At 28.6% G+C, this 25739-nt stretch overlaps 2 protein-coding genes across 2 annotated transcripts; both read right to left on the bottom strand.

Moving 5' to 3' along the window:
* Positions 1-879: 879 nt before the first annotated feature.
* Positions 880-4881, bottom strand: LOC113862007 (protein indeterminate-domain 12-like). The gene is made up of 3 exons (XM_027495156.1): positions 3869-4881; positions 3377-3773; positions 880-1839 (listed from the first exon to the last, which is right to left on the bottom strand). Exons 1-3 carry the CDS (start codon positions 4032-4034, stop codon positions 1008-1010), a joined length of 1395 nt encoding a protein of 464 aa, XP_027350957.1. The 5' UTR covers positions 4035-4881; the 3' UTR covers positions 880-1007.
* Positions 4882-14578: 9697 nt separating this feature from the next.
* On the bottom strand, positions 14579-18325 carry LOC113861631 (heat stress transcription factor A-6b-like). Its single transcript, XM_027494588.1, has 3 exons — positions 17356-18325; positions 15892-16919; positions 14579-15770 (listed from the first exon to the last, which is right to left on the bottom strand). Exons 1-2 carry the CDS (start codon positions 17683-17685, stop codon positions 16122-16124), a joined length of 1128 nt encoding a protein of 375 aa, XP_027350389.1. The 5' UTR covers positions 17686-18325; the 3' UTR covers positions 14579-15770; positions 15892-16121.
* Positions 18326-25739: the final 7414 nt, after the last annotated feature.

The raw sequence follows: 25739 nt of genomic DNA on the forward strand, positions 1-25739 counted from the left end.
AAATTTAAAAATTTATATATGTTAATCTTAATTATTCATAATAAGATTTAATGATTAATATTTATTATTCTTATTCTCAAATAAGAAAAAATCTCTCCTTTAATATGTGTCTTGTATAGACATAAGTGGGAAGTTTTTGGCTCCTAATTAATATATTCCACGATAAGGCAATTAATAATTATCCGACGGAACTAAAAACTAAAGTAGATAAACATTTGCATTGGAATGTTAAAGAAAAAGGAAAAGAAAACTAGTAAGCCAATTTTTGGTAGTATAGCTAACTGGAGATCGAAAGCTGTCGAGATAAAGATAGGACATAGGTAGTGATAACAACAAAAGACTAATAATAATTTAATTGCATGTGACATTTTCTCTGTTGCATACTGACAAGAAAGGCCACCATTGCTTCTCTTAACTCCATCAACACACATACATGCGCACACACACACACAGAGCCTGAATTCCTCCTCTCTTGTGTTACTATATTTAATCTAACAAAATCACCTAAGTATGATTAATTTATGAAACAAAAATGCAAATTCATCTGCTTCTGTGTACGCCTTAGAAACTGAAGAAATCATTTTTATTTACGTGTGCACACAACCAAATTTATATTTTATATAGAAGAAGAGGAACTTCATGATAATTGATATTTAAAAATATTTTTTGTACATTTTAAAGAGACATTTTTTAGATACTGCTTTTATTTCAAGAATGTGTATATTTATATAAAATACTATATATGATATCCCGTACAATATCACTTTTTAGTTATTAAAGTAATAAAACTAGATAATAAAACACCAAAACAACTGAAATAAAGCATGACACTTAATTGAAATTGAAATTAGAAGAACAATAACAAAGTTTTGAAGTCTGAAGAGGTAGTAGCAAAAAATATAATGAGGTGTTAAAACGAAAGCACATGATGATTCATGATTGAAGAGTCATGGCACACAGGATTGCCTATTTTACCCTCGTATCGTGAAATTATTCTCTTGTTTCTGTCAACAATTCCCCCACGTCTCGGGGGCAGTGGTTGTCCCAAGGAAACCAAAGCGTTGTTGGGGCTTCATCAGCGCGTGATGGTGATGTTGAGAGTGAGGTTGGTGGTACTCTACACCCCCCGTGAACGTCAGCATATCCTTCACGTTCATGCTAACGTCAACGGCGCCGCCGTTTCCTCCGTCAACTCCACCGTTAGCATCTCCCGTGAGTCCCAGAAAGTCCCGAGTGAGACGGTCACTCTTGAGGCTCCGAATGGGGAACCCTCTCATGTAATCTGGCACCACCGGGTCGAGTTGACTCAGTGTTCCGAACTCGCCCGTGCCGAGCTGAGTCACGTGACACATTGACCGGTGTTGCCCGACACCAACAGCAGCAGGGCCCGGGCCCAGGCCCGTGATAGCAGCGGCTCCAACTGTTGCAGCCTTTTGAAGCAGTGCAGTGGCTGACATGTATGCTGACGTGGCAGCGCTGGGCACGTGGAGGTTCCCGAAGGTTGAGGTTATCATGCTCTTGTTGGGAGGTTGTTCATTATGTGGTTGTTGAAGGAGTGGTGAAGGAGAAGAGGGTGTGGGGTTGTGAAAATTTTGAGCTTCTGGTTTGATGTGAAGGGCAGTGGCAATGTTGCTAGGGTTAGGGTTTTCTTGAGATGAATCCCAGTGGTTGAAATTGGTGATTTGGTGGTTTTGGAAGTTTTGTTGGGTTTGGAATAGAAAGAGAGATTGAGCTAATGGGTTTGTTGTGTTGGTGGCTACTAACTGGTTTGCTGATATTCTTGCACTTTCTTCTGCCAATGCATCACAGAATGCCCTATGAGTAATGAAGCTATCCTTCCTGCGGTTTTCACATCATAAATCATGAAATTTCGTATTATCAGTATAGTTGAATAACAAGATCAATGTTATCCTAGATTTTAGCTTTCTACACTAAGAATGTAATATTGATTTTGCTATAATTTAATTTATAAAATACTTTAATTAAAATCTAAGTTGAATACTGGTTATTTCTTTATTTTGGAAGAGTAACTTGAACAAGTACTTAATTGTGGGAGAGAATTTTATTTTAGGGGATCAATTGTTTCTTGGAGTACGGACTATGGAGTCCCGTTTGCAAAAGGTGTGGGAAATCATGCATGGGAGGGCGAGTCCACAGGGAATGAATTGTCAAAGGCTTGGACCAAACGAGATACTATGTCGTTGTTGGGTCAAATTTAAAGTAGGAGAGAGAAATTATATATTGATGGACACACGCTTATGCTTTTGTGCATGCAGAAATGGCTATACAATTATATTGGCTCCAAATGTTGAAGATTATTGCTTATTAGTGCCACACATGATGTCAAAAGATAGCTAGCCTTTGGAAACTAGAGCTCATGCAGGACATGCATATGGAATTGAAATAGATCCCATGTATTCACTGATGAAGTTAGAAGAAAGAAAGCAACTTGGCATACCAGATATTTTTGCAGATTTATCAGATTTCACAATGATGAAAATTCAGAGAAACAATGCACAGCATTCTCAATAAAACAAAATTAAGAGTAGGAGAAAAGTCAGAAATCATCACCAATTGTTTCTTGTATTGTTTTTTAAGAAGACAAAAATAAATCTCCTTCGTCATTTTTGAGTATATGCAGCCACTTGCACACGCGCAAATGTACATAAAGAGAGAAAGGGAAATTACAAATATTATTCTAGAAGACAATTGAGCACTGTCTGACATACTGAAAAATTTTGTATGTAGCCTAAAATATCATGAAGCGAAGATTTATACTTTTTCATGGCTATTATAATGCTCAAATAGTATCATATCATGCCCTTTATATATGTGCATGCATTACAATGTTTTTCTTTTGTAAAATATAAATAAATAAAGATCAAAATTGCTATTGAGTCACAGACTACACAGTAGATAAAACAAAAAGATACGTGAATTGTGCTTTTTTTGTTATTGCCACATATTCATTTGGCAGTTTTAGGATTCAGAGAGAAGTAAGGTTTCAATCTCTCGCAGTAGAAGCATGTTGTCCCACTTTCGTGCTACCTATTACCATTCTTATATTCCAGGGCAAGTCCATACCATTCTTATATAAAATCAAAGATCCACTGAAAAATAAAAATATTAAGAGGGGCCTAGTGATATAAGATGAAACATAACTTAAAAAAAAAAATGTGTGCATGTATGTTCAATAATAAGTGAAGTCAAATAAAATGGTTGTAAAACCCATCAAATTAATGAAAAGATTTATCAAGAAAAAGAAGACGATTGGTTTCAACTCAAGTAAAACATTAATACTAAAATATGAACAGTTTAAAATTGTCAGAGAAACAGAAATAGTATAAGTGAAAAGAAAAAATTAATTAATTATTACCTGGAAAAAAGGGTTCCACAATCACATCTATATTCTCTAGTACCACAGGTTTTAGAGTGAGCTTTCCAATCTGACTGAACCGCATATATCTTGGAGCACTTTTCACATTTCCACTTCTTCTCTCCATGCTTTCTACAGTAGTGTTTCTTGATTCCTGTAAGATCCCCAAGAGCCCTAGAGGGGTTGTGGTGAACGCATGAAGGCTCAGGGCAAACGTAGGCTTTCTTTTTCACCTCCTTGCTGTTCCTTTGCTTCAGCTTCCATGGGAGGTTATGACCCCTCCTATGAAGCTGCAGGTTCTGATCTCTCTGGAAACCCTTGTGGCAGATCTCACAAACAAATCTGTTGGTGGCTAAAAGGGTCTTTGGGGATAAGGCAATCACTTCAGCATCTGGGTCTGAAACACACACACCATCACTTAAACTGATCCAATTGAAGGGACAAGTCACATAAAACAAAAAGCTTATTAATTAATTGTCAAGTTCAAAGTACCTGGATTACCAGGGAGGCTTCTCTTTTTCTTGATCTTTTGAGGTTGCTGAGGACAAATATTTGAGACCACGTGATTGAGTCCACCCAAGTCCTGAATTTTTGTTCCAGAAGAAACACTAGCATCCTCGGACAAAGAAGTTGAATTGGAAATAGCTGTGGGAAACATGTTGCCTTTGAAGAAAAACTCCAAGAGGAAGGGAATGAAAAAGAAGAAAAGCAAGATACGATGTTATATTCTGTTGTCTTGGTTTATTTGTTTGTTTTCCAAATCCTAGCTACTTGCTACTTTGGTTCTTCTACAACTACAAGTAGCCACTTTTGCACCTTGGAAGACAACAAGAAAATAAGCCTAGAAGTGCAAAAATTGTGGTTTTAGACACAACTAAAACTAATTGAGGAGGGGGGCTTGGTAGTGAAGTGCAAGTGGCTGAGACATGTAGAAAGAGAAAGGCATCATTGATTCACTTGATGGTAAAAAGAAAGCTAAATTAAATCTCGTGAAGAGAGGATATGTGATGATGGTGTGGGTGTGGTGGGTTATTTTCCAAGTCGCTATCTAAGCCATGGATTGCTTGTCTGAGCAACTCTGAACAACCATTTCAGACATATCTCTTTTCTAGTCTCTCTCTGTGTATCTGTGTGTCTACCTATGTGGAATTGATCAAAAGAAACCACCATGCAATCAAAAACATGGAAAAGTTGAAAATATTTGTTTAACTTCCTTAATACAATCTCAGTTCCTAAATAGGACCTGGCATCTTTTTCCTTTCCTTTTCAAGAAAAATAAATTATTTGTGTATACTAATTAAGAGAGGGAAGAAAAGATGAGGAGAGAAATATAAATTCAATGTCTCTGGGTATTGTAAATACTAAATAATAGAGAGGAGAAGAAAAGGTGATGATGACAGTGGCAGACTGTGGAAGAAGAGGTGACAAAATGTAAAACACATCGAAAATGTTTTGTTTTGTTTTGTTTTGTTTTTTTAAAAGAAACTTGGGTGAGGTAGGAAAAAGGCAAGGTAGTGGAATTCTGGAGAGAGAAAGCTAGAGTGGACGATGCAGTGGCAACGCGGCAGCGCAAATACTGGAAAGTATCTTAACTCATGTCACTAGCTAGGCAAAATTTCAGCTTTTATTTAAATCAATAAAGTTTTCTTCATTTTTTTGTACTATTCCTACATTTCATTTTTTTAACCAAACTTTCTATAAATGAAATTTCGGCGAGTAAAGTTTTGTCTACGATAAGAATTGTAAACTTAACACAACATTGTAATTAATGAATTTTTCCGAAGGTTAAAATTCATTTCTGTTGTGATGTTGCTATATTTAAATTAACCGATCTTTGTATTAATAAATTATTGAACAATATTATTCTTGTAATACTTTTCGCATTCTTTTTTGTTAAGAATAAAATATATGAAAACAAAATTCAAGTTTTCTTATTAAAAAAGGAGGTAAAAATGGTGTGTGGAAAAGTAATCTTGGATCATTATTCTAATTAAGGTTTATTTGAGCAGGGCTCTGACGTGGGCACTTTCTGGCTTTTCTTTTGTTACCGTAATAACTAGTATGACACCCAAATCCCAAAAGCGCCTTGAGATGAATGGAATGATTATAAAAAAGAGAGACATATTGCTCATCAACTGGCTCATGAGAATGACAAGCTTTTGCAATATTATTTTAAAAAAAACAAAATAGAATGGGAAGCTAGCTAGAAAAGCTTGTGAAAGGTGATTTGCGTGAGATAACCCCACAACCCACATGATTGATTCATTGATTGACGTTCAGCTTATTTACAGTACGTGTAATCTGACAATTATCATATTACACCTATTTTTATTTTTAATAAAAAAGCGTTGTATGAAATTAATATAAAAACTAGTTTGGCATAAAATTCTCTTAAACTATATGTTGCTTAATTAATTGTTTGTAAAAGCCTTTTGAGTTGTAATGTTCTTAATTTTTTTTCTCTGATAAACAGTGGTTCACAAGACATCAAAATAGCTTGTTCACTCTGTCATTTATACACACTTTCCCCATGCATGATTATCATTTTGTTCTTGGGATTTATATAATGTCTAGTAATTGTTTGTGGATATATTCTTAAGTATTTTACGTCCTCTTCTTGGTATTATTCTCCTACGTCCAGTGTATGGAGAAAGTGCTAGCTGAAGCAAGGAAACCCCCCACTCACTAGAAATTGCAAATGTCTCTTTTCTTTTAGTACCACTTTCCAATCTCCCTTTATTCCAAACCCAAATCTTAAGCTATGGAAGCATTGCAACAATTGTCCATTTTACCCATTTCGTTGACTAAAACCAGGTAAGGTTCGCTTACTTTAGGGGCCATGCGTGGCTACTGCCAACTACGATAGCAGCAACCATGCAAATTAACCAATGACCATTCCACAAACCAAACCACAGGTGTGTAGGAAACAGGACCCGTCACGAATTAGACCTTTGCAACTACGCATATGCAGTTTCAGATTTGTTCATATATTTATCTTTTGGAATCCTATGTGGGTTCTTTATATCCAAGCTTTTGGAATCTGCTGGAATTAGGATTATATTCATCTCTCTCTTTAGTTTGTTTCTTCGAGGCATTAGAAAATTATGTTTATGCTTAAAGGAATCGCTTTAGAATAATGATTATGAGATTGTTGAAGTTAATAGAGCCATGAATTTTGAGCTCAAAACTAGCTATCCTTGTTAGCTAAAATAAATAATAATCTTCATATAGTGACCCAAGTCCATTTTTTATCAAACTTTTGACAAGAAATATCAACTCTTCAAAGTTGGTCTACTGAGTTGCATTAATTCTCCCCAAAAATCTTGCAGGGAATTGATAAATTGACGTGGAAGTTAGTTAATTTAATTTGTTGGAAACTCTGAGTAAGATTTCTTCAAGATAATGATGGCTCATGGATGGATGACCTTTCATTTTAACCATTTAATTAAGATCCTCATTTGAAATGAGGGCGCCTAACTTTTGTCATTTTATGTAGAAAATTCTGTATTTAATTTAATTACTCTAAAAATCAAGGCGTGCTACCAAGATTACAAGAAAGCATTTTTCCTCTTTTTAGGTGTAATAGGAAATCCATATATAGTTTTTTAAAATTAAAAAATTAGGTTAGGGAAAAACTCATTACGTGCAAAATTAGCCTAGTTTTTTTTGCATGATCAGAAGACTGATCTGGTAAGTCAACTCTCCTTTAGCAAAAATCCATATAAAGCCAATTCTATGGAATAAATGTGGATCAAACGCAATCCCTATAATCCACATAAACTAAATTTTTTTTTCTTACAAAAATAAACCTGAAGAAAAAGGCCAAGCTGAATTTAAACACACTAATTCAAAAATCAGTGCTTACTCAATCTATGTGGAACATGCAAGCCAGCCACGGAAATAACATATTCATGTGTAAGTGAAAATTACCCTATGCCTATACTTCAAGCTTCCAAATAACACACTAATCCGGCCCACACTGTTACATAAACAAAGGTTATGGTAACAATCTTGTAATTGTTTCATTGTTTCTTGGCTTCTTAATTTAAATTTTTATCTAAATTCTTACAATTTATTGTAGTCACGTACTGTGTAGTTCTCTGCAATATTCTGCAAAGAAAGAAAGAGAAGGTGAGGGCCGTGAGGCATATTGATGAGTGGAAAAGAATACTTCATCTCCATGCGGGCCATACATTATTCACGGGTGCTTCTATTTGTAGATTCTCGCGTCATCTTATATGAAATTTCCTAGCTTCCTTGCTTGCCAACCGACGGTTCCATGAAAGGATAATGGGATAAACGCATCCACATTTTTAGTTTATTCTACTTTTTTCATTAAATGTATTTCATAGTGATATCAAGAAATAAAAATTAGCAACGTAAGTTTTATCTTTCTCGATAAGATAATTAGCAAAGTAAGCCTTAATTAGGAATCACAAAAGCTATTTAAGCCACCTCAACCCGCTGCGTCCTATCAATATTCTATTAAAAAAATAGTTAAGTTAACTTGTCTCGTTTTTTATAAATAGCTTAAACACATTAGCCAGTTTCATTTTAATATGGCAACACAAGTTGACAGATAAGCTCAAATAAGAATTACAAAATAAATTAAATAAAAAAGAAAAATACAATAAAGTAAAATATATATAAATATGAAAGTTTCATTTTCATAACTGATTAATATTAAAATTATTTTTATTATTTATTAAATTTATGTGCGTAAAAATTAAAAGTACAAAAAGATATTTTTTTGTTTTTAATTATAATTTAAAAATAATCAATCGGACGGCTAAACCGTATTTTAAAAGGGTTAGGTGGGGCAAGTTAATGGGATCTAAATTATGCACTTATCCCATCAAAATAAATGAGTTATATGGATACTGGACAGGTTGTGTAGTTTAACGCGTATACTATCATTTCTAGCCCCAATTAACATGTTTAATAGACTAAAATAGACCCTTTTTTAATTTGAAATTTTAGAATCAAATGATTGACAATGATCAAAAGAGGGATAAGAATTAAGAGAAATAGGAATTATACTAGTGAGACAAAGAATAATTTATCCATAGAGCCTGAATGGTCCACCTGTTTCAAATAATTCAAATAGATAACTTTTATATTATATAAACACTTACTATAATAATAAAAAAAACATTGGTTTTATTTGAGTCCACATTTTAATTATAATTTAATTTAAATATATTTACAATGTAAAAAAATTGCACTATCACTAAATTATAGATAGTAGACTGTTATATCAATAAAAATTGTTAATTTTTATAATAATTAATATTACATATTCATGATATATTCTAATTCATTAACCGTGTAAAAAATTTTAGATTAGTAGTACACTAAAACTGAACTCTTTAATTGTCACACGATAAATTATATGACGATACAAAATTTAATGCATTTACATATAATATAAATAATACTCTTGGACGCATATTAAAAAAATCAAACTTTTATTTGTCAGTGAATAAGGATAAAAATAATTAAAATTACTTTTTTTAATCTCATGAAAAATTATGAGGGAGAGCTGTGTAGTAAAATTGGAAACTCAAGTATAGTTTAGTTTAAGCAGATTATTTGGTGAAGTAGCAGTGATTATAGATGTGTGCTGATGTTGTGGGGGAAACATGGAGATGCTTCTCCCCGTGTCTCGTGCTCCTTTTTATGCTTCACCCTTTCTTCTTTGCTTTACTAAACAAGCTAACAATTCAACTGTACCTTCTGCACAATTTCAAAAGGCCAAAGCGAAAATGGTAGAAATTATTTATTTTTACACAAAAACCGCATTACAAACCAATCTTCCCTGATTGCTGTCAAATGCTTTTTCGTTTCAATTTTACATCTGTCTAATGAAAAAAACATGCACGTAGATTCGTATTTAACTAGTGCAATTGATTTTGTACTTTCTAGCTATCCTTGTTTATTTTACCGATTCACGTCACTTTTCAAGGCGTGTATGTATATATATAGGTTGCATTGAAAATTAAGCCAACACTTTTCAAGGTATATAGGTTGCATTACAAAACCAACATGCGACTGTGCAAGTACATTTTCTAAATTAGCTGATACAGATATTTTAGAAGATATTCAGAAAAGTAATTATTCCCTTTAATTAATCAAACATAACGTAAATTTGTGCATTCTAGAATATAATCTTCAAAGTTGACGTAAAAAATATTTATACGACTCTGGTGATAGCAAATGAGAAAAATGCTAAGTGACCTGTGGTCCTAATTTCAAATCACAGCAAATATAATTATGTTAAATATTTAAAGAAATTTTTTTATCACTTATAATAATCTTAGTTAGCTCAATAAGATTATTTCCAATAAAAATTTCTGTAGTTTAGAAGAAAAAAAAAAGATAAATATTAAAAAATAATTAAAGAAGTAGAGTGTGACATATAAGATAAAAGATGTGGACATAATAATGAGAGAAAGGACAATAAATGAACATAAAAATTATTACTATTCATTACTTATTAAATAATGTAAAATAACAATTTTCTCCTAAACTTCCTCGCTTTCACGGTGGAAAATTTGATTAATTATACTGCGACTACAATATCAACTTTGTATATATATATATATCAACTAGTGTAATTACAAACTGTGCAATAAAAAAATTAAGGATAATAACAGAAAAAAAAAGAGTTTAATTTTGATGTCATGTTTGTATAAAGATTTTTTTATTAATTAATTAAAATATACTGTAGATTTAATTTTTATATTCATTATTAGAAAAGATTATAATTTTTTTAATATAAAAATATATAATTAATTGAAAGTGAAAAATATTTATATCATTGCATTTAAATTAAATTAAAAATATCTTTTGCTAATTAAAAAATGTTAATGTGTTACAACTGTGAGCAAAGAATTCAAAGGTCAATACTAACAAATAATTGCATTATACTAACATTTATGTATTGGTAAATATATATTAATATTTTATTTAAATAAAATCATTTATTAGTATAATAATTATATTATTAGTATAAAATCAAAGCTTTTATATTAATAATTTAATTTTTGTCAGAAAAAAAAATTATAGTAGCTACCAATAGTCAATTCAACATTAAGTTTGATTGTTTTAAAATTTCCAAATCAATTCTTATGCTTTTAAGAAAAAAAAATACACGTTTCAATAAAAATGTGTAATTTACATTAATTTATACACTATCTCAATTATATTAATAGCTCAAAATCAATTTTGAACAAAATACTAAATTATGATGAATTAATAATATATTTATATTTTTCTAAATAAACCAAAAATATTATTATCTATTAATATAAAATTAATAATTATTATTACTCTACATATAAAAAATATAAAATATCTTTTTAATTTATAAAGCATCGTAAAGATTAACTTATACTAATTGATTTGTGACTTGTAGATAAACATTTGTCTGGACTAAAAGGTAGTGGGTACGTTTCCTTCTTTTTGGTCGGAGACAAGGGTTTCCAAAAAGGCCTTGCTTTTCATACAGCCCATTTTAACTGTATCTCGAAGCAAGCCATCCTATTTATATATATTTTATGTGAGAGCGACAGAAGTATATTTAGACTGTATAATATATATTGGTAATTATGATTATATAATTTGAGATCTCATGTAATCACTTAAAGGATTTCATAACTTTTTAATAGAATATGTGATAGAAGAGAAAAAATCAACACAAAAAAAAAAGTAAAAAGTAACTTTTAAAATATAAAATTATACTTGTTTTTAATCCTTCTCGCACATTTTTGAATTTATTCTTATATATGTCTGATAAAAGTATTAAACTCAAAAAATATAGAGAAAAAAGCGAGAAAAATACATAATCCATATATATATATATATATATATGGAGTGAGAATATTTTTTTACACTAATATAAATTTAAAATTTTTATATTTATTTAAATTTTTTATTTAAGTTATATCTAATAATTAATAAAATAATATATTATAATATATTAAATGTAAATTAAATAAAAAATTCATACGAGTATAAAAAATTTTAGAATAACAAATATTTTGAGAAAATTTAATAAAACTTAAGTGATGTGACTAATTTTGTCACCTACTTTTTCCAATTTGGTCATTACATATATAATAGCATGACATCCTTGACTATATGAATATATTCAAAGAATTGCAACTTTGCCACTGAGTGGCAAGTAGGTTTTCCCATAATATAAATTGGAATTACAGCACTGGAGGATATAGATAAGCCATTACATGAAAAGTTTAAGATATAATGTGCCATGATTTGTTTTAAAATTTTCAAATATCTATAAAATAAAATATCATCATCATTAATTAATAGAAGAATCACGCCTAAAAAATAAAGCACAATAAGAAAAAAAAAATCACTCTCTTCTCTTACAAGGTGTGTACCCTTCAAGATATACGAAATTTATTTATTTTTATTATTAATTGTAATCAATTTAAAGAAATTACTTCAAGTCATACGTACTTTAAATCGATTACTGAATACATAATTGACGTTCTAAATCAAGCATAAGAGTCTTGCAATTTTTTATTTTTTTTTATTTTTTTTGAGGAATTTTGCATTCTCTCAAATTAAACTTTTCCAAGTTAAGGTTGAGCGCAAACGGTCCCAACGAGCATATGTTTATAGAGGCGAACCCATAAACAAAAATGGCAGTTGATAATTAATCATAAAGATATTTCACCTTATATATTTCAACTTTTGAAGAAGTTAAATAAGAAAACTTTTTAAAAATTGAGATACATAAGTTAATTTTAACTTTTTAAGGAAATTTTCTTTATTTTAACTCTATTATTTTTATCCAAAAAATTATCTAAATTGAATTTAGCAAGCATAAGAATCAAGTTAACTCTAATTAACAATAGCCACAATCCGTATCTATGGAGCTGCTTTCAATTTTGTACTTTTCAACTAGATTGTGGAGTTGCTTGCATAAATTAAGGTTGTTTGGCATAGATAGTAGAGAAATATGAAGGAAAAAAAAAAGTAATACCCGTAATAAGAATAAAGAATTTAACTGGTGATGTGTTTAGAAAACATCATCATATTATTTTGGATTCATAATACTTATATTCATAATGCCTGCATTGTCTCCATCTGTTTGGGAGGGTGGATTGGAGCCTACTCAAAATTGGGTTTTCCTATGACAAAGATAGATGAAGGATCACTATTGGTTGTTTAAGGACATCTGAGTCGAAAGCCATTGGTCAAGTAGATTTTTTTTCTTTGGAATTTTAATAATTTTGTTGTTTACTTGCATGATGTGCTTCCCTTTGTCTTTGCCATGTATGTACATTGCACGACACAAATGAAGAACGAAAAAGACAAGAAAAACAATTGTCCACACAAACACGAAGATAACATAAATAAAAGCCACATACATTCATATGACCATAAGCAAGATTAATAATATGAGATCATCTGGTAAATAAGATTTCCCTTGTTTAGTTTATATATGGGATTCGATTATAATACATTTTTGTCATTAATTAGCCCAAATTTGTGAACCAGCCCATTTGGCATGCGAAAAAAGAAGAGAAAGAAACGTTTCAGATTTTATTGTTTACTTATATTTATCTACTCGGCCTTATATCACTACTTAATGCATGCAGCATATTAAAATTTCTTCACAGATAGGAAACTGCTTATCAGGAAATCAATTTTGATAGAATCTATTAAATTGCATATTATAATCCCACTCAAAAACTAATTTATTGCACAAAAGCATACATTAAAAATATTCATTTGAAGACAAATAATAAAAACCGAGACGTTATGGATATGAAAGAAATCCAATATTATTATAACCATTGCAGTAATATTTAAGGCTTTCAATATATCTATACACACTAAATTATGGAGCACGTATTGTAACTTTTGTGTGCTTATTATCATTTTTATTTATTTATTTTATATAAAACACTCTTATAATTAATATGATTATAAAAAAAATGGTATTTAGATAAAGATTGCATAAATAAAAATGGTAATAATTTTTTAAAAGTGAAAATAAACACACCCAAAATCATAATCATTGTCTTCGATCATGACTAATCATTATTCTTAAAGGAATTTGCTTTAGTTGCCTTTTAATTAATTGTATATATTGATAAGTATCACAAATACAAACTAGCCTTATAGATAGACAACTCTTAATTTCAAGAAGTTGCATTCGACAAACTACCAGGTAAAAATGTGAATAGGTATACAATGTGAAGTAATATAATAAATTTGACAAAACAATGTAAAATCTTAAATAGAAAGCTGCAAAATGGTTGTGTTCCGTAAAGGAATTAACATCACATAAGTTAGATAATTAAGAGTAAGAAAAAACAAATTTATGATGCTAAAAAAAAAATCAAATTCAATCGTTATTAAAAGATGATAATACATTTTTTGAAAAAACACAACTTGTTTTAATGGATAAAACTGTTGTCAGTAATAAAATATTACAAATTAAGATAAAATAACTTTATTAATTGATCACATGGTAGATGTTAATACATTACATGAAACTTAATAATAAAAATATTAATTTATCAACATTCCTGAAATCGAACAACGGAAGCAAAGTAAAGGAGAAAAAAACGGTATATATAAAAGGTGAAATAAGTCAGAACTACAAGATTATGCATTAGCATAAGAAAGATATATATAGCTTGTACGGAGAAATTACAAATTTGAAATATAAAGGTCTAAGAAAGACACAAAAGGAGGAAAAAAATTACCATTGGCTACTTATTAATTTTAGGGAAAACTGAAGCAACAAAATCCTAATAAAAGAGAGGATTCATGGATGGTTGATTTTACGTTCTCTTAAACGTACCAAAAACAGGAAAAATGAGATAATGAATACTCTTCAAGGATTTTGAATTTGCTCTTATTTATTTACTATGTTATTAGACTCTTATTTTTATAATTTTGAGTAATTTTAAGGTGAAAATGATAACTTCAAAGAAAAATGTCACTTTTTTAAAACTTCAAGTCATTAGTCAAATTCATATGAATTAGTTAATATGATTCCTGATTTATAACCTAAACCCTAAATCATATGCTTTGATTACTAGTCATCTAAACTATCAACTAATTGCAATTGACTAGTTCTCTTTAAACCTATCGAAGATGGTTAAAAAGACTTAATTGATTAAACAATGGATGGAATTTTTATTTTTTTTCTTTACTATCCTAAGCATGTGCTTTAAAATTGACCACATTGATGAGTCAAGTATTTAAATTATATATTGATTTGGTCAACATTTTTCAAGTGTTAATATTAAGTTCTTATTTATATAAATTTTAAGTGTGTGTGTGTATATATATACACTTACTCTTGTGCCTAAGGATTTTAGTCAAATTGTAGATGTTAAATTTTAAGTACCTAACACTTAATCACTTTTGTAACTTCAAGAGTCAATATATTTCTAAGACTTTTTGTGTTTGATCCATACTCTAGTAGCACCTAAACTTATATATTTTGATAGAAGTCACTTAAACTATTATCTAGTTCTAATGGACTAAACCTTTCATGCTAACAACGAGCTAGTAATATTTAACCAACTAATTCAGCTTTTGAGTGTAAAAAATAATATGGTAAAAAACAAAATCTTAGTCTCTTCCTGTAAAAATATCACAACGTGAATTGAGCTATTAATAGAAGAGATTTTATTCTTATTAATATTTTTTACAACTTTTTCACTGCAAGGAAAAATATATATATAAAAAGAAAAAAGTAATAAATACAAAAATCAATAACAAGATATTATCAAAATGAAATAACTCAATAAAATTTGATATTAGCAACTTGTAATTTCTCTACTACCTAACTTGTTTCAAAATTAATTTCTCCACTTCATATAACATTTTTTATTATTAAATAAACTTTTACATTTGTTTTAGTAAATAACTGAGTTAACTTTCCATTAAAAGGGGTCGATATGAAATCTATCTCAATAGTAATACATATTAAAAAGAATGTGGAAGGTTGCCCAATCCACGAGTAAGAGGGGACAACAAAAAGAATGGTCACTTTCACTCTTGATCATTCTGCTCTAGACATTTGACACGTTCCGTCTTGAGGAGCCGCAAATGAATTTTTGTTATTTTGTTTTAAGTTTTAAGCGAGAACGGAAACATGAAAACACGAAGATACCTAACAAAATTGTCCCCATGTAACATCATCAAATTCGTCGATGGTGGTCTGGTCTCGCTTTATTTCTGACCACATGACAAAGTCCAAACAATGAAAAAGTAGAAAGTGGGGAAAAAATCAAACCGACAAAGGTAACCACCAACAGGGTCTTGATTCAAAAGCAACATTCAGTTATGATTCTTGGAGATCAGCTACTTCGTATCCATTCTACATCTTCTGAATAATCTACATTCGTTAAGGTAATATAATTAAAACAAGGAAGAGGCAAAGACAATAGCTAGGTTCATGAGATGCATTACGAAGTGGGGGTTTAAGTGGTTAGGAACTAAAGAACATAAAATTGAACCTTGAGTAAATAACGATCATATCACTACCACAGATTCTTGTCCAAGCAACAGCTGCAACCTACCTAATCAAACATAGAGAAAAGTGAGAAATTGAGGTTCTGCCAAGTGCTACAAAAGGACATATAATGGGGTTAGAAACACCAAAAAGTAAATCATTTTATCCTGCTTGGTAATTCTACTCTCTTGCCAATTGGGTTGACTCCACCCTCCTCTGAACCTAGTTAACTAATCAAAAAGGTTTATCTTGATTTCTCTTTGGACTTGAACCCAAGTAACCTAAGCGATTTGCTAACACATTAACATCTTCATCATCCCCTTGAGACGTTGGAATGTCTAATTCACCCTCAAAACTCTCGCTAAACAGTTCTTCCCAAAACCCTTCATCAAGCTCTTTCTCTAGCCTCTCTTGTGATTCTAGTTCCTCATTCTCTTCCTCTTGTTCTCTCCTACCCCTTCTAAAACCTTGCATCTCCATAGCTAGCGCTTCCAACTCTGAAACTTCAAACCCATATTCCCCAAACACTAGGGGCTCAGCTTTAACACTGTTCCTTCTTTCACCTCCACTGCTTGATTCTCCAACACCACGAGGTCCTTGCTCAATTGGCCTTCTCCTCTTCTTAGACATGGCCTCCTCAAGCTCCCTCCTTTTATCCTTTTGTTGAAGTAGCTGCTGTATAAAGATTGGATTTTTCAAAGCTCTAGCTAAGAAAGCCATCATTTGTTGCTGCTTAATTTCTGTCCCTCTTAGCCTTTCCTCCATTGCCTCAAGATAAGACCTTGTGTTCTGTTGCTGCTGTCTAAGCCTCACAAGCTCCACCATTAACACCTGCTTGTCACGCCTCAAACGATCAACCTCTTCATCAAGTCCAAAACGACCAACTTCAACACAGTGACCTTGTGCTTGTTGGGAAGTAGAAGGTTGTGATGGTTGCTTCCTTCTCCTTATGTTTCCCAACAAGTGCCTTTGCCCTCTCAGGAATCCTTCATTTGCAAACTCCCATCTATCAGGATCAATTTTCCTAAAACCCTGCAAAATTTAACCATATTTTTAATTTCATAATCTATAAACCCAACACAAACTCAATAATAATTGCTATAATTGTGATAGGAATTGGACAAAGTGGTAGAGCATGAGAAAAAGAGAAATCTAGAATCCACAAGACGACAGTGTGACTTTAAATTAAATATTCAAATAGTACAGTACCTTATAATAATATATTAATTATTTTAATAATAAAACATGAAAAATTACCACTGTGACTAGTAGGAAATAAATATAAACGACAGAATAGTGAATTATATGACATCATTACAAAAGTAGGGGGAAAATCTTGTTTTTCATTAAAAGGAAACATGGGGCAGTTTCTTAATTGGGTTACTACATACTACTTGTCTTTGCAAGTGAAACAAGCATTAATCCTTCAAAATTGGAAGCCAAAGCAAGTGAAGAAGGGAAAACTTACGTATGTGTTTAGTTGTCTAACAAAGCTTGAGAAATTGTTGTGTTTGAAGTATCTGGGAAGAAGGTCTCTGGAGAAAGCGTGTGGATCCCAAACCACAAAGCTGATACCGCTTCGGCTCCATGAAACTATGTGACTTGTGGTGGGGTCTTCCACTGCATCGAAGGTCTTCGTCAGAAATGGGGGTGGTCCTATGTCATGAAGACCCTCCATTGGCCTTGGAAGAGAAACCATTGATTCTTCATCACCGTCTGTGTAAGACGTTGATGATGATGATGGTTGTGGTGGTGGTGATTCTAAGTACTCTTCTTTCACTGGGTAGAGATAATTCATTTTCTTTTTGGAAAATCAACAAACCCTTTTGGGTTAATGGGTTATGATTTCGATATGTTAATTTTGATTGTTCTAATGATGACGTTGTTTCAGGTTCATGTCTGTGATACGAGGTTTCTTCATTACGTGGAAACAAACTAACGAAAACTTAAACCAAAACAGAGAAGAAAATTACAACTAACAAATGAAAATACATTAAAACAGAGGAGCAATAAGAAGAAGAATATGAAAACAGAGTAAAATAAGAGCGAATGGGATTGGGGGAGTGATTAATCAGTGGAACGTGGGGAAGAAGTGAAGGTTTGGAATTTGGTTTCTGAAACGAGAATGCAGAGGACTCTTTTTCCTTGTATAGAAAGTCGTTTAGACAGTTAATAGAAAAACAGAATGGAGTGTTTGTCATCAATCATACCTATCAAGGAAGAAAGCTAAAGGAGTGTTCTGAGGGTTTATATAGAATAAAGTTAATAGTGGAGAGTGGTAGAAAATAGAATATTATATAGAATAAAAGGATAATTAATAAGAACATTCGAGACATCTTGGAAGCAATATTGTTATTTTATTTAACCCATTTTCCTCAAATAGCAAGTGGGTGTGTTTCTGCCTCGGAAAGTTCTGGAAGTTACAAAGGAAGCACCATAGTGTGGTGGTGGGGAAGGTCTAATATTTATTTTTATTTTTTAATGGTGTGGGATTCACATGTTGGAAGAGAGTGGTTTTGGATGGAAATTGGAATAATGATATTTTTCTAATGTATGATCCGAAATGATAGCAAATTCGACCATATTGCACAATCCGATGTTAACATATATACAAGAAGCCATTTGGATGATTAAAATGAAAACCACAATTTATGGAAAGGGTTTCAGAAATAGAAAAACGAAAAAACCCCGTTTTTGTTGTTCTCTTTGTGATTGGTCGGCAGGAGGTAAACTACTATCTGCCACTCAAATCTCAGAAAAAACCTTCGTTTGGTATTTCCGTACACACACGAATCTAATGTCACCTCATGCCTCACTTTTTGTTTAAGAACAAATTTTAGATATTTTCACCCACAAAATACTAAATTTCAAAAAGAACAAAATTTTATTCTTTTCGTCACTGGCTTACAAATATCAAAATATCCCCCCCCCCCCCCCCTCTTTTTTTTACTTACAACATGATATTAAGTACTAAATTTAAATATTTATAAAATATAAAATTAATTAATTTAAATGTTAGTTTCAAATTTTTTATTAACTATATTAATTTTATAAAACTTTTATTTAAAATAAAAATAATAAATATTATTTTATTTTATTTTATTTTAATGCATAATATAATTTTAAAATATAAATAAATATCACTTTTTGAATAACATAACTATAAATATTTAAATTATGTAAATTTGATGTATAAAATCACAAAGATAATATAAGATGCTCTAACAGTTGTATTAATTAATCTTACATTATAAAAAAATTATCAAAAGACATAAGTATTTAAGTTAAATAATAAATTATAACCTTAACAACATTCTTTTTCATAAAAAAAATACAATATTAATTTAAACAGAATGAATAATTTATTTAAACTCATTACATATTTACTATTCAGGTCTTAATAAAGTTTTATTAGGTAATTAAATTGGATATGAATTTGTTGACATTATTATTTTAGATTAATGTTAAGACTATAAATTAAAAAATTATTAAAATGTTTATTATGTAAAACATATAATAAATATTTATTTTTTAATAAAAAAGTTCTTTTGTTATGATTTAGCATTAGGTTATTATATGATGCTCTTTATGTGTATTGGAGCACTGGATATGCCTCATATTTTCTACTTAATACAGTAAGTGACTTATTATTAATATATATATATATATATATATATATATATATATATTCTTTTGGTCCTTTAAATTATATTAATTTTTTATTTTAATTTGTATAAAAATATTGATATTTTAATCTTTAATTGCTATTAAATGATGACATGATTAACTTATATGTTATAACATTTTAATTTTTGTATCATGTATCATTATTTTTTAAAGACCTGTTGGTAAGCAAAATTAAAACTAATAATGTTTAATAATGTAGAATTATTTGCTTTCATTTGTTTATTTTAGTCTACATATTTAATTTTAATTCTTATAATTTTTTTTATATTTCAGTCCCTATATTTTAAAAATTATTAATTCAGGTCTCTTTTATTAAAGTATTTAAAACAAAAATTGACACATAACACTAAAATTAACATATAACAATATTTGGATTGATCACGCTATCATTTAATTGTAGTTAAAAAGCAAATTTAATAATTTTTAAAAATATAGAAATTAAAAGTTAAAAATTATAGAGCTTGAAAACGTATTTAAAAAATTATTTTCCTTGGTCATTTTATTCTTAAGGTGATTGATATTTGATTTTCATCAATTTCACATGCCTACCACAAATTTGACTACGCCATAACGCAAGCACCTTACCTTCAAAGCAAGGCTCAGCTGACATACTTTGTCACCATTCTTCATTGTTGAGATTCGTCCTCTTTGCTATCATAATTGTGACCCTCAAAAGTGTGTCCAAAATCTCGATGGAACCCTACTAATATGCAGAGCCAACAGTGAAATCCGAACCTTTGTGGCCTTGCACTCTCTGATCCTGTTTAACATAGAAATATAATAACATTGGGTAGAAAATAAATGTTTGCTACGATATTGTAAATTTGATAGAGTATTTTTATTTTTTAAAATTAATAGTTATAATTTTTTAATATTTTAAAAATTAAATGATATTAATAACTTAATTATATTTAATTTTAGTGAGAGTATCAAACATTTTTAATTATAGAAGATATACTAAATTTTACTTATTAACGGTTGCGATTTTTTTAATATGATATTATATATATATTTTATATATATATAATTTTTTAATATATGTTTATAGATACATAATTAAAAAAATTAAAATTAAAATTATTATTATTATTATATTATAAATCTAATCATTTTTAATAAAATATTTATTATATAAAAACTTTTATTGTATATTTAAAACAAATTTTTTTTACAAATACATACTTCTAAAATAAAGAGACACGTCATCTTTCCCCCAAAAAATACAAACATAATTTTCCTTTGAAATATGATACATTTATTGTTAGTGGCACGTGTGAATGGATGCAACTTGCCGTGATTCGTTACATGTGGTTATTCAGCATTTCAGTTGTAAATCTACTAAATATTTTGGAGCAGTTTGCAATTTAAACAAATTAACATTTTTACTTGCTCTATAAGTTATAAATAATTAATCGTAGTACCAAATAATAAATCATTATGTCTAATAAAATTTATATTTATTCTATTATTTTTTCAATTCAAAATAAATCCTTAAAAATTTATTACTAATGGTCTGACTCTGCTTCAGACCTCTTTATACACAGTAAATTTAATGTTCAACAAATATACTTATAAATAATTTTAAAAAAAATTCACTAATAATAAACTTTTAAGCAACTTAGTTAAAATAGTCCATCTCATTCATCGTGTGAGGAAGCAAGCAATTAACCAAATATATTAAAAATATATTTAAATAAATAATTTAATTAAGTAATTTTTTAAAATTTTAGTTAAATAAATTAAAAAATATTAGAGTCGCATACTTATAAATTATTTCAAACGTCTTGTTTTTATTTTTAAAATGATAGTCTCCAAGAAAAGTATAAACAACAAAGAATTAAACTTTAACTAATATGTTAATTACCAACTTCATTATATCTTAATAATATTAAACTTGTCAAGATGGACCGAAGACCACAATTCACTTCACCAATCTCATTATATAAATCATTCTTTTGCATATAAAATATTTTATGTCTATTATTTTCACAATAACGATATTTATTTATTTATTTAAAATACATTAACTTTCATTTTACTTAACAAATTTTATCAGTGTCATTTATTGTTGTATATTTTATGTATTTATGTGACTTTATTTATTGAACATGAAATATTTCTACAAAAATCAAATATAATTCTTAAAAAATATAAATAAAATCTTTAATATTTTTAATAAATTTATAAAAATAAATCAAGAAAAAATAATCATATAAAAATTTTATAACATGAAAATTTTTATAGTTAATATTCAAATAATATTTTAAAAATAAGATAAAAATTATTTATAAAATTATATAAAAATTGTTATAATTATATAATAATTATCAATAATATAGTAAAAAATTATAAAAATATTTTTAATAAATTATATTTATTTATTTATTATTATTTAATAATAATAATTATTATTATTATTATAAATATTTAATATTACACAAATTTAACTATTTCTTTATTTATTTTTTAAGCAATTTAATTGTCAACAAGTTTATAATAAAAAATTATATATAAGCTAAATATTTTTAATAAATTATTTCATAAGATATTATATATTTATCTCATAAATAAATGAGCTAAAATAATTTTTATAAAATTAATTAGTTTAATTCACTTAATTTTATAAACTTTTTAGTCTCATAAACTTTTCAGTTTTATGAGTTTTTTAACATTAATTTACTTAAATTAGAATTGAATTAATTAAAACTGGTCCGTTTAAAGTTATAGTTGATATATCTATTATAATATTAAAATGAGAGATAATATTAGTTTTAAAATAATATAAAATTTTGAATTAATTTAAAATTTTCTTTCATCTTAATTTTTATTATACTTTAAAAGTTTTTAAAATTGTTTTTTTCATCATCTGAAATCTAGGTCACTTATACTATTATGTGATTTTGAACTTATTTATTTGAATTTATTATGTATATTTATTTTATAATTCTAATATTTACTTAAATTAAAAATATTCATACAAAATACCAAATATATACTAATTGAATAGTAAAAGCTCATTTCGAAAGTATACAATTTTTAATTTTTAAATGCGTGCCTCTAATTTTAATTATTAAGTAGCTCAATATCTGTTGATGTCACGGACCGAGCCGAAAGATTAAATGATAAATTTTTTTTTATCTATTTTAATTAATTTAGTTAGTTAAACCATGAAACGTTCATTATAAGTATGTAGATTTATTTTTTCTCAATATAGTCTGTCATTTTTTTATTTCTTTATCCTCTCTCCTCGATTTTTATAAGGCGTGTTAAAAGTTTTTTTTTATATATATAAATAAAGTTATGCCTAAATGATAAATGAGTCATACTTTTAAGTACACAATCAAAATCCCGCTTTTAATTAATAATAACACTCACGAGAAACGCGTTTGAGAAATCAATCTCTTGAAAACATGCAAATTAAAAAAAATCCAATGCCAAAAACAATTGGAATATACAAACTTTATGTCAAAATATTAACGTGTTTCCTTTTGTGAGTATTGTTTTATACATCTGAAATAAAAACAATCTAATTACTAGTTTAATACAAGTCAAGTCAAACAATTACAGGCATCAAAATTATTTTTTTAAATTAAAACAACTCAATTGTTTGTTTTGTAATATTTAAAAAATGCTTGTCATGGTATTCATAAATTTGAAAATTTACTTGATATTTTTTTAAATTAATAGTTGTAAGAAAGAATATCAACTCTATCCTCTCTAATTTTATCTATCTAAGATAGTTTTAGTTGAATACTTACAAAACATTTGCATCAAGTATTTACACAACAGGGGATGTTTTACAAACGTTGAGATGAACCAATGTAATTTATTTTTTGGTCGTGCAACTAAAACTAATGTACTTATATATATAGTTAAAAACATATTTAAAGTGACGTAACAAGAAGAATAAAAATGAAACCAGTCGATCATTACTAATTAACGCAGGGAAAGATGCAGCAAGAAGCATTTGTTGGCAAGCGTAGAAATGTGACACGCCATTGAGATGCTACGATCCATTCCATATCCGTTCCCTCGGGATATGAGTGAGTGAGTCAGCCATGCTTAATACCAAAACTCCAGAAGCATCTTTAGTTCCCACATTGTGCAACTTGCATTTGTTTAATCTAAAATCTGCCAAAATATCAGTATCATATTGCCCCTTTTAAATATTGTGCATCTTAGACTTATTGATTATAATAATAAAGAAACATATATCGTTTCGCATTGGTTATCAGTTCTTACGTGATGACAGTGTTATTATTATATTGTTTACACGATGTGGATGGGGTATCCTAATGGCACGTTACAAGAAAAAACTATTCAATATTATGGAAATAAAACGGATGAATGTTCTTAACGTTCTCGAACGTACTAGATATGTGTCACCAGACGCGTTACTTTTAGTTTGGCGCACAAACTAATGGTGGTGCTTCTTTTTCATATTTCCCCCCTTTCAAACCATTGCTTCAGTCGTTACTTTTCTATTCGTTCTCGACCTAATGGGGACAACTATTTGCTTTATGTCTATTATATAAATCAAGTATAATTAGTCACTTTAATATCGTATGTAACTTAGTTATTAATGATTTTGAAGAGTTTAAAAAGTAACAGGATTTGGTAATTTGGTGGAAGTTGAATTACAATAATTGAGTAGAGAGAAAAAACAAGGAATAGAACAAGCAGCATTTGTTGGGAAGCACAGTGGTGTGACAAGGCATCTAGACTGGACGCCATATCCGTATCCTCGGGATATGATGAGTGAGTGAGTGAGTGAGTCATCCTTAATTGATAACTCAAGACTGAAGCATATTGGGTTCCCACCACCATCTCCAACTTGCAATTTTTAAATCCTTTTAAGACCTTGTTCAGTACAACACTATTTCTTTGTACACCCAATACAAAAGCCACATGTAACTTGTTACCATTATTGTATTCTTCAAATGCCGTGGATAGGGTCTTCTAACGCCACTTAACAACAACAATATATTAAATATTATGGAAATAAAAAACCCGATGAATGTTCCATCACATTCTAGAAACTACTTAGATTCCATCTATAAAATTTTTCTCTTAAATTAACAAAATTCTTTCTTTCTTTTTAAAAAAGCCAGCCAAATGTTCATTAGTTGATAGTTCGGCAGTAAAGTTATTCAAACATGGATATACAAGTATTTCCATGGGTTAGAGGAAAAATAACATAAATAATTGAAATACCAACAAACAGATCAATAGAATAATAGAAATGATCCAATAGGAATGAAATGTACATACAAATGCAACAAAATTATGTTTTGATCTAACTATGAAACCATCAATACGAGCAACTTAGTGGCATCAAAATATAGTTATTTTTAATCCTAATTTATTAGACCTTAACGTTACTTGAATTCACAAAATTTCTTCATGACTTTATTCTGAGACTAATATTTTTTTATTAACCTTAATTTTTATAAGTAAGATTAAATATTCAAAATAATACTTTTTAAAATATAATTATTATATTAAAATTATAACAAATATTTTTAAAAATTATTATTATTATTTATTTTTATAAATTTTAATTAAAATTCTTATCATCAACTCTGTTTATTAAAAAATAAGTTTAAAAAATAATAAACATTTTATATAAGCTTTTATAATGTATAATATAATTAATAAAAATTAATAATTTTTTAAAATACACTAATTTAAAACAATAGTATAGTACAACAAATTTATTTTACCTTAAAAACTAAATTTATAAATATATTAAAAATTAAATTTAAAACTAACTTAACTTAAAGCATTGAATTTTAAAATTAATTTAAATAAAAAATGAATTTAAAATCAATTTTGAAACTAATTTAAAACTAAATATTAAAAAAATTAACTTAAAATCTAATTTATATAATTAGTTTGTGTGGTAGATAAATAATGCAAAATATAATATATTGAAATATTTATTAGTTTAATGCAATATGAACATAAAAAAAATTATACTGTCAACAGATTAATATACATGCAAATATAAATTAATATTAATATTAATAAAATAAAACAAAAAATATTAATAATATATTTTACTAAATTTAAAACCAGATTTAAAATAAAATAAATCTAGACAATTTTTTTTTCAAATCCAATCCATACTCATGCTTACCTCTTTTGTTAAAGACTGATAGGTTA

The sequence above is a fragment of the Abrus precatorius genome, unplaced genomic scaffold, assembly GCF_003935025.1.
Source record: "Abrus precatorius isolate BTA unplaced genomic scaffold, Abrus_2018 Scaffold3, whole genome shotgun sequence".
Lineage (NCBI taxonomy): Eukaryota > Viridiplantae > Streptophyta > Magnoliopsida > Fabales > Fabaceae > Abrus > Abrus precatorius.

Coding starts and splice junctions, on each gene's coding strand:
- LOC113862007 (XM_027495156.1), bottom strand. CDS start 4,034: ATGTTTCCCACAGCTATTTCCAATTCAACTTCTTTGTCCGAGGATGCT. Junction 3,774..3,868: donor AAGCCTCCCTGGTAATCCAG/GTACTTTGAACT, acceptor TGTGTGTTTCAG/ACCCAGATGCTGAAGTGATT. Junction 1,840..3,376: donor TGTGGAACCCTTTTTTCCAG/GTAATAATTAAT, acceptor TGAAAACCGCAG/GAAGGATAGCTTCATTACTC.
- LOC113861631 (XM_027494588.1), bottom strand. CDS start 17,685: ATGAATTATCTCTACCCAGTGAAAGAAGAGTACTTAGAATCACCACCA. Junction 16,920..17,355: donor TTAGACAACTAAACACATAC/GTAAGTTTTCCC, acceptor TAAATTTTGCAG/GGTTTTAGGAAAATTGATCC.